Source organism: Carassius carassius, chromosome 21, assembly GCF_963082965.1.
Source record: "Carassius carassius chromosome 21, fCarCar2.1, whole genome shotgun sequence".
Classification (NCBI taxonomy): Eukaryota; Metazoa; Chordata; class Actinopteri; order Cypriniformes; family Cyprinidae; genus Carassius; species Carassius carassius.
The window spans coordinates 27,737,197-27,757,774 of NC_081775.1; the positions used below are offsets into that span (position 1 = coordinate 27,737,197).

The 20,578-nt window shown below is 34.8% G+C and overlaps 1 protein-coding gene across 1 annotated transcript; it reads right to left on the bottom strand.

Annotated features, from left to right (window-relative positions):
* Positions 1-313: 313 nt before the first annotated feature.
* On the bottom strand, positions 314-20,543 carry LOC132098038 (B-cell receptor-associated protein 31-like). Its single transcript, XM_059504144.1, has 8 exons — positions 20,399-20,543; positions 19,427-19,535; positions 18,332-18,432; positions 17,673-17,817; positions 12,837-12,972; positions 7,619-7,748; positions 4,420-4,520; positions 314-517 (listed from the first exon to the last, which is right to left on the bottom strand). The coding sequence occupies exons 2-8, from the start codon at positions 19,516-19,518 to the stop codon at positions 479-481; spliced, it is 744 nt and encodes a 247-aa protein (XP_059360127.1). The 5' UTR covers positions 19,519-19,535; positions 20,399-20,543; the 3' UTR covers positions 314-478.
* Between the last annotated feature and the right edge of the window lie 35 nt (positions 20,544-20,578).

A 20,578-nucleotide genomic window follows, 5' to 3' on the forward strand; every position in this document is an offset into this window, starting at 1 on the left:
TGTAAAACAAATTGAGTCTTTTTTTTTTTACTTTAAACTTTCTTGAAATCTTTTCTGATGAAGAAACAAATTCATTTACATATTGGTTAGCCTGAGGGTGAGTAAAGCAAATTTTCATTTTTGGTTGAACATAAATTTACTCTGCTTGTGTTTCACTGATTAGGCTCAATGTACCTGACAAACACATCACATCAAGAAATGTAATACTCATGTCAGCTGATATTCAATTCTAAACTGATAGTTTATAACCAAAACAATTGAAAGAAAAATTAAACACCAGAGGTTCACAGCATAAATGGAAAGAAAACATATGACAGTGTCTGAAAACCCTGCAGAGTCTTCAATGAATCACGTGAAAGCGCATGAGTGAAGAACAGAACCCTGTTCTTACACAGCCAGAGGAGTGAAGCACAGCCATCTGAGCTGCTATCAGCCAATGAGGATGCAGGAAAGAGAGCAGGTGCATGATGATGTTCGTTCAGTCTGACTTCTTGTCCTGCTGAGAGTCGCATTTGGCCTGCATTCAGAGACAGAGCAGAAAGAAGTGAAATTTTCAGTTGACAGAGATTTGCAAAATCCTGTAAGATTTGGAGAGAGATTTTGGGTGGCTGACATGACGTCAGCAAGTCTTAGCAGTGTCCTGCATGCTTTATTTTAGGACTACTCTCAACTATATTATCATCATCATCCTGTATAATCATTATGCATGTAGGTACAACGAGCTTATATCAATGTAGGGACTAAACGGAGAATGAAAATGAAACCTTAAGAAGTAAAATATGTGGTTAAAAATATTGAATTTATATATACAGTGCTGGGAGTAACTGATTACATGTAATCTGGATTACATAATCAGATTCCAAAAATTCTATACATTCACACATACACACTCACACATACACACTGTATATCAAAAAGTTAGCCGGTTAAAAATCAAAAAGCCGGTTAAAAATCAATTCAAATATGTGGCGGTTCAAATCTGTTGAGATGCTAAACAAATTGTGATTCATTCAGGGGTAGGAGTTTATATGAATTTATCTCTGAGGGGAACTTACTGTCTTTAGAAAAGTTTAGATGGTAAACTTGCCTCTGTATAATGCATATTAAAGTTCATAAGTGCAGTGCTGCTTTGTTTACAGCAGAAACCAAGGAAACGCTTTAAGCACCACCTGCTGGCAGAGTAAATATGTGTCTCATTCAGCTCATCAGATATTTTTATGTATAGTTTCACAAAACTTAAGTCAGACTGTTTTGTTTTTGCTTCAAATTTAATAATTATACAATCTAATTTACCGTATTTTCCAGACTATAAGTCACACTTTTTTTCATAGTTTGGCTGGTCCTGCGACTCATAGTCAGGTGCGACTTATTTATCAATATTAATTTGACATGAACCAAGAGAAATGAACTAAGAGAAATGACACAAGAGAAAACATTACCGTCTACAGCCGCGAGAGGGCGCTCTATGCTGCTCAATGCTCCTGTAGTCTACCTTGAGCAGCATAGAGCGCCCTCTCGCGGCTGTAGACGGTAATGTTTTCTCTTGGTTCTTGGTTCTAAATAAATGCGACTTATAGTCCAGTGCGACTTATATGTTTTTTCCTCGTCATGACGTATTTTGGGACTGATGCGACTTATACTTAGGTTCGACTTATAGTCCGAAAAATACTGTAGATTAAAAACGGCTCATGTTGCATGTATGCAACAACTTTGTTTGGATCATGCTTAAAATGCAGTGGTTACCTCTAATTTTAAATGGAAAGAGCACAGGAAAAGCCTCAAATGGTTTATATGAAGAGATTTATTTTATTTGTGTTACTTGTTTATTAGGTTTTTTTTTTAATTGCAATTTGGTTTTGTTATTTACATTTACATTATATTAAAATTTTGTCATTTAGCAGATGCTTTTATCCAAAGCGACTTACAACTGAGGACAATAGAAGCAATCAAACACAACAAAATAGCAATAATATGCAAGTGCTATATTAGTATATTATTATTATGGTGTTATATTTCACAAAGAAATGTGCAGCATTGTGTCAAAGCAGTAATAAAAATAACATTTAATTTATAATTTGTCTTAAATCAAATTGACCCTTGAGTTGAGTGAATCGGTTCATCCCTACTAAAAATATATGGCTTCCCAGCAGTGTGATGTACCTTGTTGCTGTGTACGGAGCGTGTAACATGCAATAACTGCAACACGTGTTCATGAGTCACGATCTCTTATGAGCTGCTTATTTTTATGTAAACAAGAGAAGCCTGTCTATCTGACTCCCACTCTCTCAGTCTCACTTACACACACTTGAGAAGACTACCGGTCAAAACGTTAATGTTTCCAGAGGAGGACGACTGACAGGTGCACTGTCTTCAGAGCAATAAAAGCACAGGATAAAAAGTGTCAAAGAAAATCTCTCTCTGAATCAAGTGAATAAAGAGAACGTGAGTCAATTGCTTCTAGTATCATCAGCCACAGAGAGAAGACTCTCTCATTTTACTTGCTTTATATTGTTAAAGTAAACATATTTGAAATTAAATATTGGTTTACTATGGTATTTATATACTGGTCCATATAAATGCAAATGAGAAAGAGTAAACTTCTTTGTGTGCATTTAATAATACACTTTGAGTTGGGTCTTGGGATCTTGAAGTTATATTTTATGATACATTGGTTGATATTTGAAAACTGACTCTCAGCATGTAATTAGAGAAACAGGCTGATGACAGCATGTCTTATTTCTAACTTTACTAAGTATACTGATATCAGTCCCTCCAGGAAAGCGTCTGTTTCTTTTAAACACGTTTCCTGTAAACGTTCACTCAACTTGCTACAGATGCCAATGGTGCCAATGAACACTGCCCCTCAGTTCAAAAAGATCTTGGAGATGTGAGATTTGCTGAATTTGCCAACACTATGGATCTCACCCTAAATATAAATTATGTGTGAGATTAAAGCTTTACTGTAGCTCAAGTAGACAACAGTATATTTCTACCCAACTGTGATTGTGAATGCATCTTGCACAATAGGACAGACAGAACAGTTTTGAAAACTGGGATTCAGTCTGTGATATTTCTCTGCAGTTCTTTAAACACTGTTACACCTTTAATCCCCATTAAAACAAATGCCACAGTATCCTTAGTTTACACTAGCTGCATTATAACATTAGCTTTCTTTAGCAGCAGCAGCAAAAAAAACAACAACAAAAAAAAAATACAGCAGATGCTGGCAGATTGACATGAACAGCTGGCATCAGGGCAGATAGGAAACTGAAATGCAGAGCATTCAAATGTGGTTTTAGATGTTAACATTTATTAATTTCTCAGATGTTTTTATCCATTTAAAGTTCTTTTGAGGTATTGATTTGATCAGTCTGTACATGTGTGTCCTGGGATGTGAACCCAGACATAAATGCTACATGAGCAACAGGAAAATGTTCTTTGATCTGTTATGATTATTAAAAGATGACACTTCTGAGAAAACTACCTCCGTTTTAAAACATAACGCAGCTACCAATCTGGGTACACCTTTAAGGCATTATAGCCATTCGATTTTCTAAACAATAAGGTAATTAATGAAAATTCAATTCAAGAACATTAATATGGTTTTTAAACAAAATTTAAGACTAATTCTACAACATCAATAAAAATTATAATAATAATAATTCAATTTTATAATTTAATAATTTATATGAAAAACAATAACAAGGTTTTACTATCAAATCAATATGAAAATGGTCAAGCAGAGCAGTATACACACAAAAAATAAAATAAAATAAAATATATTTTAATAAAATACTGATTCTTTTTTAACCTTTCTATGATTTTCAATATTGTGAGCTGGTTTAAAACGGTGATTTCATTTAAGAGTGAACCAAAATCATTTGAACCAAACATTGTTGCCAAGTCAATTAAAATAAAATATTTAAAAAAAAATTAAACAATTTCTTTCTTATTTCCATAAGTAATTTGATGAAAGTTCATTGGAAGAATAATATAACCAAATTAACCAATTTATAAATAAACATTAATTTAAAAAAAATAATAAATACCTAGATCCTTCTACAAATACATAAGTTCATGTAAAATGCCATGCAGGAACTTATATGTACACTTTTGAGGGAAGACGTAAGCAGTGAAATGGTTCATTGAAAATAACGGATTTGCAGTAATGAATGAGACTCTGTATTTACGCATACGAGGTTTAGCATAAGAAATAGAATAAATGTTTAACCAGAGACTCGCTGCGTCTACACTCGCATACTTCGTATGATACTGAAATCATTCATCTTTTTTTTTCAGGTCACTTCATGTTTCACTTCAGTATCTGTAGTCTTTGTAGACAGTGAGACAGCTCACTAGGGACTAGAGCAGAGCTAGAATGGGAAAGATGTTAGCAGCGTGACACACATGAGCTCTGACCTGCAGTCTGCCGTGTTCATCCAGCAGACGGTCGTACTCCACTGTGAGGTTCTCAGCCTGCTTCTTCATGGCCTTCACATCGCTGTCTGACTTCTGAAGAGCTGCACACACAAGCAAACAGTGCAAACAATAAGTACTAGAAAAACATGAGTCAGAGATCTAAATGACCTTTTCTGTAGGTCTACAAATTCTCCAGATTACAGAGGCATCACAGAGCCAGACCTTTGACCTCTGGTCCACTTTGCAGCTTAGTCTGCCCAAATACTGCTCACTGAGACCAGAAGAGACAATGTGATTGACCTACACTACCACCAATTAAAAGATTTTGGGGGGAGGTTGCTAAGATTGACAAGTTTCTAATTTATTTGATATACAATCCAGTAAAAACAATAATACTGTGAAATATTACTACAATTTAAAATCACTGCTTTCTATTTCAATATTTTTTATAATGTAATTTAATCCTATGATAAAGAGCTGAAATTTCAGCATCATTCCTCCAGTCTTCAGTGTCACATGATCCTTCAGAAATCATTCTAATATGTAGATCTGCTCCTCAAGAAACATTTCTTATTACTATCAATATTGAAAACAGTTGTGTTGTTGCTTAATATTCTTGTGGAAACGTAAATGGCTAATATACTGTATGCATGCTGATAAGCAACTAGTTAAGAGACCCTAAAATAAAGTGTTACTGTAATTTGTACAAAATGTATAAGTCTTTACTATCACTTCATTATATATATATATATATATATATATATATATATATATATATTTTTTTATCTTACTGAATCCAAACTTTTAAAAGGGAAGTGTTAATACACTACTCATTGTTTTTACATAACATTTAAATGGCAGATTGATCGAAAACTATTAATAAAATAATACCTGCAAGCAAACTTACTGTTTTGTGCAAGTACCCTTGAAATGTGCTTTGGTACTAGATGACCCAATGGAGACCTCAGTTTAGGGGTCATCGAAGGGTTATGAACTAAATACAGTGCACATGTGAAAGGAGGCGTGGGAATCGATCTTACTAAGCTCATTCTTTTGTCTAGTTCTGCTGAGGTCATCTTGCTCAGTGTAGGTCTTTTTTTTTTAAATAATGAAGCAAGGATGCATTAAACTGATCAAAAGTTACAGTAAAGACATTCATAATGTTACAAAAGATTTCTAATTCAGAGAAGCACTAGTCCTTGAAGGCTGCTGAAAATTCAGCTCTGCATCACACATTTTAAAATCTTAAATATATTCATATAGAAAACAGTTCTTTTAAATCAGAATAATATTTGACAATATTACTGCATTTACTGTATTTTTGATCAAATAAATCCAGCCCTGATGACCCCAAACTTTTGAACAGTAATAAACATCTCTTCCAATAAACATCTCAATTATTGTGAATTATAGTGAATTTATTTATTAAATCATTAACGAATTCTGTTAACGCAATTCCAAAGAAAAAGTGTTAGTTCTAAAAAACTTTCATTGAAATGTGATTTTCACCACCTATGAAATTATGTTTTTCGATGACATTTCCAGCGCCATATTGCAGGGGAAAATATTAAACCAATAACATCACATATCATTTCGCATGATCCAACCGAATAATTACATTGAAAGAATGGTTCACCCAAAAATGTAAATTCTGTCATTAATTACTCACCCTCATATTGTTACAAACCTGTAAAGCCTGGTTCACACGGGACGGTTTTAAAATTGTCGGGTGATTTTCCAAACCTGAGAGACCCCACACACGGCGATAAAAAAATCACGGGTCTAACAGTTTTGGTCGTACAGTGTGTGGTGTGAAGCCACACGGCAAAATCAACACATCACACACGAACCGATTTGACTCCCGAGCATTCCCAGGTCAGACGGGAAATCTCGCAAAATCCCTCGAGATCAAACGTGACTTCAGAGTAAACAATCATGGCGGACAAAGAGGATGCAGTGGCCATAGTTTTTGCTTTGTTTTTAACCGAAAAAAAACATAAGAAAAACAACAAAAGGCGATGGTCAAAGAAGTGGAGACAACGCGAGCATGGACTATACTTGCTACATCATGATAGGGAGGTGAGTTGCTGTTTTATCTCATAGAAATGTCGTTACGTTCTACACAGATTAATTACCGTTGAAATAAACGTTCATATATTAGTTTCCATGTACTCTGGTGGACTGCAGTTGTGGATGTAGTTATGCCCATCTACTTTATTTGTCCACCTGACTTTGTGGTGCGCCATGCCGCCGGCTGTTTTGATTTTGTTTCCCGGTACTTCCTCGCCGCCTCGTCACCTCACTTTCTGATTGGCTACACGCCACAGTCCACAGGCTGCGTGATCGTTTGTCCTCGGGGGATACCACACACGAGAAGAAATCGGGCCAAATAAATCCAACATGTTGGATATCCCCGATTTGAGATCGGAGCGGTCCCGACGTCCTTCCAAGCAGAGGAGAGCAGTCTTAACACACCACACACGGCAGGAACATCTGATCAGATTATTTTACGATAATCGGAGCATCCTTAAGATTGTCGGAAGGGGTGAATCGGGGCTAAAATCGGCCTAATTATCCTGCCGTGTGAACCAGGCTTAAGACATTTGATCATCTTTGGAACACAAATTAAGATATTTCCGATGCAATCTGAGAGCTTTCTGAACCCGTTCAAGGCCCAGAAATGTGACATCAGTAGTTGTTCATCTTTAATTTTATGCAGCGATGAGAATACTTTTTCAACAATTCTTCTGTCTGTTTGAATAAATTCCTTATTTTTGTTTTCTTTGTGCACAAAAAGTATTCTCATAGCTTCATAAAATTAAAGTTGAACAACTACTGATGTCACATGGACTATTTTAAAGACGTCCTTCCTACAATTCTGGGCTTTGAGCGTGGCAGTTGCCTTGCTGTCTATGGAGGGTCAGAGAGCTCTTGGATTTCATCAAAAATATCTTAATGTGTGTTCTGAAGATGAACGAAGGTCTTACAGGTTTGGAACGACATGAGGATGAGTAATTAATGACAGAATTTTCTTTTTTGGTGAACTATATCGTAAACAAAATTGGTTAAATAGCCTAATGTTGGGCATTAATGTTCACTAAGAGACTGTGTAACAATACAAAAGCACACAGTAGTTTTTTTTAAAAATAAGTAAACAGGGAGTGGTTCAGTGTATGAGTGATTCAGAGTCATTAGGTACCTTTCTTTGTTGCGTCGAGTTCATCCTTCAGTTTCCTGACCTCTTCTATCAGATTTTTCTTATCCTCCTCCACGCCACCCTTGGCCTTCCCACCCACTTCAGGCACTTCAACGCCCGCTTCCCGCAGTTTCTGATGAAACAAGTTTTTTTATTAGTCATATCATTTGATAATCAGCTATTTCGCAAAAAGTGTTGCTCTGAATTCCCAGAGTATATTGAGAAAGAGTTTAAAATGTATGATAAAACACTTCAAGTGTCAACATAGACTCATGTTCAATCTGGTTTAATTTTGTTATGCATGCTATTGTGAGCAATTTATTCTTTACTATCAATTCCAAAATAACTCAAAACAAATACATCCAGTTCATCATGTTTCAGAGGTAAAATGGGTGGCAAAAGGTTACTCTGAAGGATGTTTTTGGCTAAATACAAGCAAAGGGATGTAACTTGAAGACGTGAAAACATTTCACCGAAAACCTAAACCACTGTCCTGTAACGACTCTTTTTACAGTTTGACAGGTCATTCATTAACATATTAAGTTACAGGAAAAAACAACTGCTCTAATTTCCAGGGATGGCAATGATGTTAAAATTTGGTTTATCAATGATCTCCATCTGTGTCACCAGTTAGTGAGTAACCATCAACGGTAGCCATTCACATCTGATTGGCCCACTTCTCATACAAACATAAGACATTCTCCAGAAAGATGATTTTAGCATGTAGACTCACTAAATACAAGAACACTACAGAGTAAATAATGTGATCAACTCAGACCTCATAAGCAGTAAAACAGAAAACCCTTTAACAGCAAAATCGAATCCAGTTACTGCTGATAAAATAATTTCATGATTCAGCTATTCAAAAGCTGCTTATCTATATGCTAAGTGGTAAACAAAAGATTTTCTTATTTTATTAGTTTATTGAGAGTCAGTAGAGAGTCAATGAGAGTAGTTCATTTTGGACTTTGATACTAGTGTGCTGCCCTCGTAATGCTCTCATCAGGTGCACTGTTTAACTTAAAGTAACATCCTATTAACATCTCATAAAAAGTACGGGAAAACACTGGGAATCCACTGAAAACGGTCATGCATTGTGGGATAAAGCACCACATGTGCACAGCAAGTCCTGAGATGTCATCAATATTTGTATTTCCCAGAAGAGAGAGAAGAAGTTTAAATGTTCATATCTGATCAAATTTAGCTGTCTAGTACTTTAAGCACAACTAGTGAAATTTTGATTTCGTGGGGTCGTTAATGAACAATAATTGTGGGAAATGTCAGTAACAGACAGCGCTGCTCTGCTTACGAATTAACACATAACAGCATTAGGAACACTGTGGGACGGCTGTCAAGGGTCATGAAAGTTTCTCATACCTGAAAGGAGTTCCACAAATCGTTAAAAACTGACTGAGTGAATATTTTAACGCTAAACTGCTCAAGGTATGCACACAGACATTTTATAAATGAGTCACAGGCGAGTGTTTTACTTCATGTCAAACAAGGAAATGATGTTTTCTGGCCCCATTAACATTTCATATTTCTTTGAAAACGTGATAGTTAGAATTGGTAGTAATAAAGTCTTAATTTCTACAGTCTTATTCAATATTTTTGCAAACCTAAGTTTACTTATAAATAAATTCAAATAACTGCATCAATATACATTCACAATATTAATCCCTTCCCTGGTTAAGTATTTAGGAAAATGAGAATAATGTGCAGTGAAATGAAATTTATTTTTCTTTTAATCTAAAACATAAGCTGCCCAAATGATTAAATGTACCGCTTTTTGACCAAACATATTTCTATAGCTGTATGTTACAGATGTTTTCATCTTATTTTAGTTGATACTAGACCAAAAGAGAAAATACTGTGCCTTGCATTTATATATGCGTTGGATAAAAGTCCATTAAAATAATACAAATTTATAAATCCATAATATTACTCAAATATTACTCACTTTGTTGGCAATGATTAGGTCAATAATATTATTATAATTTTTATTATTTGATATATATTTATTTATTAATAAAGAAATAAACCAATAAATAAATGCACTATGCAGACATATTGTAACATTTGCAATGCAAATCTCCCTCACAAGTTCATCCAGATCATTTATGGGAATTAATCAGCAAAAACATAATGTAAAATTGCCTCATTTATGACGTAACAACCACATGGAGGTTCGCAAAGGTCATTTATCTATACAGTAAAGCCTTAACAGTACAAGTAGCAAAAACAGCCTGCTAAATTCCCACAAAAAGGGGGAAAAGAATTGTTAAAATTAACTAACATTAACTGTAATGTTAACTTGATTAACATTATAAGTGGACTTGCTAAAAAGTCAAATGCTCAAAGAATGGAAAAGGAAACGACCAATTCCAAACATCAAACCCTCATGAAACTAGCAGTGCTTTATTACCGATGTATCCATCTTGGCTAATTGCATTATTAATTATTTAAAAAACTATTTCACATAACTAATAGCTGCAATATAACTACATTTTATGAAGCAGAACCTTGCAAAATTCATGATCTTGTTCACACTTGATTAAATGTGAGAACCCTGTAACACCTGCTTGGGGACCAATGATAGAAACAGTCGGCCCCGAACAGAGACGAGAGATTGATACAGGACCTGTGCAGTTCTCACCCCATCCCCTCACAGAACGATGAAATAATCACAAAGGCCTGGTCAGGTCATCTCGCCCTGTACAGATGCTTCAAGAACAGAGCGGCAAAACACTGTGTGCGGAAGATTTACAGGCCTCATTCTGCCAGAGTCAAACTTCATCCACTAAATTGAAATATTCAACCATCTGTCAATCAGTACAGCTTGTGCTCTTGTTTATGGCTCGCTCCGTGGTGTTACAACATTTGACAGATGTGAATTATGGCGGTCTGTGTGTGATAAGCCACGTGTGCCGTGCTTCTGCATGGGGTGACAGCATGCAAAGATCAATGCGGTGACTTACTGCACGTCAGCACTGTAATTGAGCCTTAGGGTGCTGGTCTATCCCAGCATTCTCCTCGATCGGGCATCCACATTCTAATAAACTACATGTGCTAACACAGCGAGTGATAGCCGTTTTCAGGGCTTTTAATAACAAACTAGACATGCACGGAAATAACAGTGTTTGCAAATGTCATACTATGTGCGAGATATTTGCCATGGTCATAATAGCCAATGCAATTTTTTTTCTTGCCTGCAAGAATCAACAGGAATAGTAAAGTGTAAAAGCGGCAAGAAACACCAGATCAATGACAATTCAGCATGTAAATAAATGTAAGACAGAAAATCAATTGCAATTCATTGTGCAAATTTTAAGATATTAAAAACAGAATATCTTAATATTATTTAAGTATTAATATATTTATAATAATTAATAAAGAATACAAAAATGTTAAAAAACAAAACAAAATTGGAAATGGTGCCTAGGCAACTAACTGAACTAAAGTTTAGTCGAAGTACCAAAATTGAAACAATAATTAACTAAAGATTAAAAAATAATACAAAAATAATAATAAAGACTAAAAACCCATAACAAAATTACTATATCTTATACTAAAATTCAAATGAAGAACAGAATTAAAAGCTGATGCTAAATATGAATAAATACTAAAATAGTATAAAATATTATATAAATAATACTATTAATAATGCTCATCTGCATAAAACATCAAAATGCCACTACATAACAATAACGTAAATTGTGCTGAGTATAATGCTAGTTAAATAATAATACTTCACACATTTCTTCAGAAGTCCTAAAACTAAATCAACTGAATGAATTAAAATAAATATTTTTTTTATTTTAAAAATAAAATCCCAACATGCCACCTAGGCCACTGTGGGAAATTGTTATTGTTTGTTAACCGTTTCAGTCTGAATTACCAGCAGAAGCTAAATACTCATGGTCAGAGGTTTAGAACAAACTGAGGCTGCACGATTAATCAAACACAATTAATCTTGATTGTCATGCACATTTTGTCAGTAAAGCCGGTTCTGTGATCAGCAGTTGATCTCCATCCCCTCCATCAAATGAATCCTTCTGTGAGATGATGTAGCACAATAATTAAGGCACACAATATTTCATTGTATTCTAAGTTGTGATAATGGCTATATCGGTTAGCATTTCATTATAGATATACTTTAATATGATTAAAAAATATAATTAGAAGAACTCAGATAAACCATATATTGCCGTAGTTGTGCGTTAATTGCATTGAATTGCATTATATATATATTTATATTTATATATATATATATATATAATTTGAATAGTTTTATTCATCATGGACACACTGAATTTTAACATTCATCATAAAAAAAATGTTTCGAGTATGAAAAGTAATTCTTTTATTAAATTGTAATAAAACTTTTACTGTATTTTTGATAAAAAATAATGCAGCATTGGTGACCATAAGAGAGTTCTTTCAAAAAATAAATGAATAACAATTAATAATAAAAAAAAACCTTACAAAAAAGGTTTAATTAAATCGTTATATGCATTTAATTTTTGGTCGTAAGGCCCAAAGATTTTGGCATTTTCTATTTGCTATTTAAATTTCTTACCACCAAAAAAATAAATAAACTGGCCAGTAACTCAGCATTTCAAGTAATTTTAAAAGCATTTGAAACTAGGCGAGTATCAAGTGTTTCTTTTGTTCACTTTCACACCTTGTGTAAACTAAAGACCTATTTCTAGACATAATGTGAAACTCTGCAGCACTGTGATATTAATGTACAATGCTTCTCTGAGGACTGACAAATGGAGAACACCTAACAAACTACAATGACTCATGAGAACATATGATGATAAACCAATACTAATGAAGTGCATGTGGGATCACGACTAAATCACAAACATGTAAGCAATCATTCAATAATTAATAATCTCAAAATTACAATTCTGTCATCATTTAGTCATTTTCATGTCTTTCCAACACCACCATTTATTTATTTAAAATAGGTCACTAGAACAGCTTACCGACGACTTCTTTTGTGTTAGTCAGAAATTTAAGCAGTGACAGAATATTAATTTTTGGGTGAATGGTTTCTTAATACAGCCTACTCAGAGTCACCTTTGCAACTCTCCCACCCACATGTCCTGTAGTTACACCAATTGTCATTAACCTGGTACCAGGTAAAGGTTTCTGCTCCTTTTAACCATTTAGGGTCATGAAACACCAGAATTTTCATGCACAACTCACTCACCTCCTGCAGTTTCTCATTCTCCTCCATGTATTTTTTTGCAGCATCATTTGCTCCCTCCGCCTGCTTTTTAAAGGCTTCATTAGAGGCCATCAGTGTAGCCTGCTGAGACAGCAGTGTGGCCAGACGTCTCAACAGCCTGGAGGGGAAAAAAACAACATTGTCAACTCATCAGACACGAGTGGATTTACTAAACAGTCAGTGTGTATCTGATCGTTACGGCTCACCGCAGCTGCAGCCTACGTTGTGATTCTGCATTATACTGATACAGACTTTGGCATAATTATTGGCAACGATCTCTATAACTATTATTTAAACAAACTCCTAAATCTAAACACTGAACTGGTGCTCCAGACATCAACTACTTTATGATGGATGATGGACCAACAAAAGCATTCAATATTAAACATTCTATAACACATAATTTATATATGATTATATCTCTTTTTTTCTTTGATGAATAAAAAGTAAACAATAACAACATTTATTCAAAACAAAAATCTTTTCTTACAATGTAAGTCTTTACTGTCACTTTTTATCCATTTAACACATCCTTGTTGAGTAAAGGTATTCATGTCTTAAAAAATAAATAAAAAATTAAACAGTAGTTTATATTTTTACAAAAAATATATATATATATTTTAAATAAATGCTGTTCTTTGTAACTTTTTATTAATTAAAGAATCCAGAAAAAAAGTATATAAAAGTATATAAGTAAATAAAATTATGAAACTCTCGAGTATGAGCACTTTGGCACACATATCTTCATTTGAATAACATGTGTTCATTTTTTTACATGCAAATCTAAAAGGAGAAGTCAAATCTGAGCATGCACACCTATTTTTCTAAGAGGACTACAGAATGTAGAAAACAGGCGTGACACTTCTAGGAAACTCTGATGTGGATTAACCATCATCAGAAGACTGCACAACAGAGATCAGCATAAACAAATGCGTAACTACCACTCGACCATAAGCAAATATCACATGGTTTTCACCAGACTAAAGACAGTGTATAGCTTTTGGCCATTTTCCTCACTCTACACAGTCAGTCTTCTACAGTTTCATAGAGCCAGACGAGCTGAGAGATGCAGGCTGATGACATCTGAACCATGAGCTCAAATGCAGAGGCTAAAGGTGGCGTGCATCTCCTTCATGTCAGTGTCCACATGTGTAAAAGGGTTCAGAGTTTCGTAAAAAGCTGTTGCGACCAAAATGCAGATGGGCTGAACCATGGACAACCGCAACTTGCATAAATGCAAGAGAAGCCCACACTTTGGTCAAACGCTCTGTATGACGTAACAAGGTAATATGAGGCGACCTACAGTAGATTCACTTTAACCTCTCCTGATTTTTAAATTTGCAAAATATGAGAAAACAAGTCATTTTTAGTTGGTGCAATAAAAATGTCCTGTTCAAAAATTATTTCCACATTTTTGCTGGTGAAATATGACCCTTCTTAATATACTCTAGGAGTAAAAATATTCGAAAAATATACAAAAAATATTCGATTATTTTGCAACAAAAACAGTGTGTCTTGACTTCTTGATCATATTTAAGGTTAGATTATTAAACATTTTTAGATAATGATGACTGGTTATATGTAGATAATGTCAGAATCAATAAAGCCAGAGAAGAAAAATGAATGAATAAAAAAATACATATATACATATATACATATATATATATACATATATATATATATATATATATATATATATATATATATATATATATATATATATATATATATATATATATATATATATATATAATATAATATATTCTAATATCAGATGCATGTGTATAAAATGCCAAAAGGAAAAGAGAAAAAAAGTTCCAAACATTTATAATAGAGTCATTTACTTTAGAAGACATTAGAGAATATATCTTTAGTTTAATATAATTTTACCCCACTAAAAATTTTTGTCCTATTTTAAGCATAAATCTAAGTTTTGTCAGGTGTCAGTGGACTAAGACAAATAGATTAATTCAGTGTATATGGTCTAAAAACAAGTTATTTTCAATGTTTCCCATTATCTTGCATTAATCGCTTAACAGCCATTTCCAATGTACACTGGAAATGTCCACACAGCTACTGCATCCTAACATGCCTGAAGCACGTGTCAAACCATCATGCGCCGCTTCAGTCACCTTTGTGGCATCTGCGTGTTTGCTGGCAAGGTGAGGTCCATTTTGTAACTGGAGTCATGGCCTTTTGGCCAGTGAGAATGCCATGAACACAGACTAAATATAATGCCCGTCACCAGTTGCCTGATCACATGTCCTGCAGCTGTCCATGTGATTACGAAAACAACACTCAAGCCCGGCAGTCAAGGGAAGTAGTATCACTAATGGATGTAGTAGTCATCCGGTAGGATATTAATAACCTGTCATTCAGAGAAAACATGGTGAAACCCCTGTAAGGGAAAACTATGCAGAGCTGGGAGACTCTCAAATGTTGCGTATAGAGCGCATCAACGAACCAACCAATCGAGATGCAGGAAGTTAAGCACCCGTGGATGAGGTTTGTGAATGGAAACAGTGTGGGGGACCCCCAACCGGCTCAACATAAGATTCTTTCCATGTCTACTGTAATATAGCGGCATATTCTGCTCTTTTATCTGCCCCACACGCACACAATTCATTCACCTTTTGTAACTATGAATGAAGACACTGTCTCCAGTAGGATGGGGATGTAAAATAAATCTGTGCTGGTAAAGTTAAGAAGCGAATTGGCATAATTTGTGCAAATAGAACATTAATGGATTTCCTATTTCAGTGTGGATAATTAAATCAGGACCAGGAGAGGTCCTAGAGAGGACCTAAAATGATTTTAGATGCATTTAACCATTTTGAGTTTTGAACTACCAACATTTCAGAAAACATAACTCGCAACTAATTTTAGATATAACCTTCAATCTGTTTTGGTGGCATTTAATGGGCTTTTCATCTGTAAAAAAAAAATGGATGCATTTAAAGGAGCATTGAGTAGGTTCTGAAATTTCTAACCGTTACTGATACCAGTGGCCGTTAGAGGAACTGCAGCCAGTCTCATGCTTGTTCTCAGTGCGCACGCTCTTTTTTTTTTTTGTTTTTGTTTTTTTTACTTACGAGGAGTGTCCGTGGGTGTCTGAATTGTGCTGGAGGCTGGTCGCTTCTTTCCATCCGCAGAGTCCATTTGAAAACACTATTGCCACTGCTTACTATAATGGCTGGCGTGCCGTACGGTTGTAAGCCCAAGTAGACGAGAACGCGCATGACGTCACATTTTGTGAATTTTCGCGCCAATTCGGGCCCAACTCCTCCACACACAATTGAGCCTACAGGCTGATAGAGGCAACCGTGGTGGAGAGTCGAGGTGTCATTCTTTTTTTTACATCATGGTTGGCTCATACATGTACAAATGAAAACTCTATCTTAAAGATTTTTTTTAAGTAAAAACCTCCACATAGCTCCTTTAAATGCACAAAATATTTAATTAAACTAAAATTAAATGCACAAAGTATTTAAAATAGAAGGGACTAACTATTGCATCACCCTGGTGCTCTCAACAAAAACCCACATGGATTGTTCTTGTCAGTCTTTATTAAAAATCTACAAGCAGTAACTAAGTATAGTTTGCAAGACTGAAGTATAAATACAATGAGGCTGTGAAAATATATTAGAATATATTGATGGTTATTGGTTAACCACAGAAATTAAAGCAAAAAAGATTCTGGGTTTTCAGGCTTGATCACATTTCTATATAACATTTTTACTCCAACATGCACATGGTTGCATACTATAAGATGGTAACAAATTTGCATATATATATATATTTTGGAAACAGGAGATGAGCCCCTTTTCTAATGCACCACCTAGCTTGATAAACCCCTTCTCAAAGACTTACTGTTTGTCAATTTTATTTGGGTAACACACATATTCTGAATGCCTTCGGCAGAATTCGAATGAGCCATTTTAATCTAGATTAATCTCAAAATCTAAGTGAGATTAATCTAGATTAAAAAAATTAATCTATGCCCACCACTAATATATATATATATATATATATATATATATATATATATATATATATATATATATATATATATAAATAAAGAATAAAGACTAGATTATTTATTGTCATATACCAGATGTGCCAAACATTTTAGCCATTTCAACTTTTAAAGCTCCCCTTATCATTCTTATCATAACGAACAGCACACTCTGTAAAATCATATCACATATCAATAACTTTGATAATATTTTAACTAAACATCACTGATAAAACTTCTAACGGAATATCTTTTATTGTGACCCAAATAACCTATCTGTCCTGAATATCCTTGAGTGGGCGGGCTGTCTGATTTGATTGACACATGATTTTGCAGCACGGAGTGTAATGGAAGTTGAGGACAAAACCTAGTAAAAAGAACACCAAGAGTACTAATTTAACACTCACGCTTAATGGGAGTACAAAAAAAGTCTGAGTAAATATGTTATTTGCTAGTTGGCTGGTAATTTTAGTGGGTACCGCAATATAACACATGGTTACAATAACACAAATTGTGCATCTTCTTATAAATGCACTCCTCAGGGACAGAACATGGCGAACCCAATGACCCTGTTTGGAGAGTACGTGTGAAGTTCTGTTTATAAGCATAGTCCAAAAATCTGCTGGGAGCCGTCAACTAAAATAAAATCAGACCGTGCCATGTAACTGATTGGGTTCAGAAACTGGTGCCAATGCTCCAGTGCCAAAGAGAGACATGATGAGGTGGGCAAAATACAGAAACGAGAGAGACCTGCGGGAGAGAGTACCATACAAAATGAGAGAGACATGGGGAAAAACACTCACAAACACAGGAGCAGAGCGAAGCCGGCGATGTACTCGTTCCTCTGGGCTCTGAAGAGCTTCATGTGCATGTGCTCAATGGCCACGGGGTTGTTGGTCAGATCCACTTTCTCTGACACACTGTATTTTCTCACTTCTCTAAATGCATCTGTAGTGACAGAAACAAAAACTTTAATTTCGATTTTCCATAAATCTAGTTCAATCAATGCAAAACTCATATCTATAAATTCTTCAAAGGTTTGTAGGGCTGTCAAAATGAATGTATTAACAGATAAATACGTTTTTTTTACTTTATTGCAGATTTAATTGTTGCATACAGTAATTCATATTCTGAATTTACTGACCCCAAATTTTTAAAAGGTAATGTATTTTTATGATCTTTCATGACTAACTTTTCCATATGCAAAATGAGTAATCCTGCCAAGCTGCTGAGTACGTAAGCATTGATATTAAGGGATAAATATAGGCAGTCATATGCTCGATAACTCATTATGACATCAACCATAATGACAGCAATCATTTCCAAATGATCTGATTTTGCAACTTTTAATAATGATACATCCTCTTTAACATCATATTAAAGATTTATATACAGATTTATACAGAAACTTTGAACAAGGCTGGTTAAGGAGAACAGTGCAGTGAGGTGTTTTCAAGCTCACCAATGAGCAGAAAGACAAGAATACAAATGATGACAATGAAGGCAGTGTTTCCATACGTTGTGATGACAGTGACCAGTCTAGACTTGAAAAATTTGCTCCATCTACAAAAGCAACAACAGAGATAACACCTTAATAAACAGAGGGCAAAAGAGCACATATGATAACACTAATCATTCTCAACAAGTCCAAAGAACATCATTAAGGTTCACATTTCCCCTACATACCAAAAAAGGAACACACACAGATGCTTTTGAGAAGCATTTCTTGTTTTGCATTTTTTTTTGCTTGATGAGTCTGTGCAAACACATAAATTCTCAGAGTGTATCTGTTTGATTCTATGAAAATGTTGTTTACCAAGTGTCTCAACCTTGCAATCTTTAAATGATTGGAAGGTCATGTGAATGTTCTCAAATTAAGAAATGACTCACTCACAAGATTCTTTTCATGGAATAAAAGCATTGAACAGAATTTAATTATCCTGGTAGTGCTGGAATCAAATCATCCAACTCTACCAAATACTCAGAATGATTCGTGGTTTAGGGCTATAACACAGTAACGATATTTCGCCACAAATGGACTGATTTCAGCACTGGCAAAACTCTGGGATCTTTGAAGAAAATATATCAGAAGGGAAATACAAGTTTGCAGTACCTGGTGACTATCAGATATTACTAAGATTACTATGATAAGATGAAAACAGCATGGACATTTAACTTAAAGGAACCAATCTTCCAAAAATTTAAATTTGTTGTAAATTTATATTCAAAATGTTGATGAGTTTGTCTCTTCATTAGAACATATTTGGAGAAATTTAGCCAATTATCAAACAGCTGATATTACATCACAAGACGTTAATTAATGGACTGGCGTGGTGTGGATTATAGTGATGTTTTTCTCAGCTGTTTGGACTCTCATTCTGACGCCACCCATTCACTGCAGAGGATCCATTGGTGGGCAAATTATATAATGCTACATTTCTCCAAAACTGTCCTGAAGTAACAAACTCATAAACACTATTGATGAACTGAGGGCGAGTTATTTTTCAGCAAAATTTCATATTTGGATGAATTATGTTTCAACAACTTCGAAACTCACCGTTTTGGGGAGATGAAAGGGACACATAGCAGTAGTATTGCAAACACCTCAGCGTACAGAAACGTAGCTACTGCAGTCCATTGAAGACTCATGACGGCTACCTGTGAGTCTATGAAAACATATCAGCAATAATCAGCCAAACAGATCACATGCACGTCACTAAACAGATCCTAAAAAACAAAGTTGCATTAAATATGATATGCACAACGTTTGGGAAAATATAATTCTGAACAAAAGCCCAGGGGCAAAACACACCCAACATTTTTATTTATTACCTTGTATAAAATGCAGACGCTCAATTTCTTTGGTGATGCTCCTTAAAATCATAACTAATACAACAGCACCATCTTATGTTTACTACAGAATAGCCCCAGCCACAAGATGAAACCATCTCTTGAGGCCTTTACAAATTATGACACACGATCAGTAACTAATGTCAAATACACAGAAAAACTACTTGTTTTTGTAGTACATCATCCCAACTTATCAAAAACAACTGACAAAGAACAAGTTCGCTCATTAAAGAGAAGAAAATGAGCAAGTGCAGGTGTATTCATTAAATAATTCATAGTAGATTAAAAAATTAAAGGCAGGAAATCAATAATTTACACCTAAATGTGTGATAATAAGGCATGGAATAAATATTTGTTGATAAATCTCATCATATATATTACATATAATGAATTACAAATACAGTGCGTCAACCACATCTGCTTATACTGGCTGCAAATAAGAGCAAAATAAAACTTTAAACTACTAGACGGTAATAGACATATATCTCTGTAAATATACAAAGGTATAATGTAAATACATGTGTAAACAAACACACAGACATAAACATGTCTCTGTCAGAGCAATACAATACATGTGTAAACACGCTATTATTAAAGGTACTCGTACAAACACCCGCGTTCATACGAGCTCTGTGTATGACTGAAGTGTAGATAATGAAATAATTGAAGAAGAACTTACAGAATCTGAAGTAAAAGCAGAAATATTCACAGAAAGGCCTGCAGGAATGTGTCAAAACTTCTGCTGCACCCTGATTGCGCTTCACATTGATCTACTTCCGGTATGTATGCCAACTCATTCTACACACGACAACGTCCGGCGTCGAAGCCAGGAAACGCTTGCGTAAAAGTCTCCTTTCAA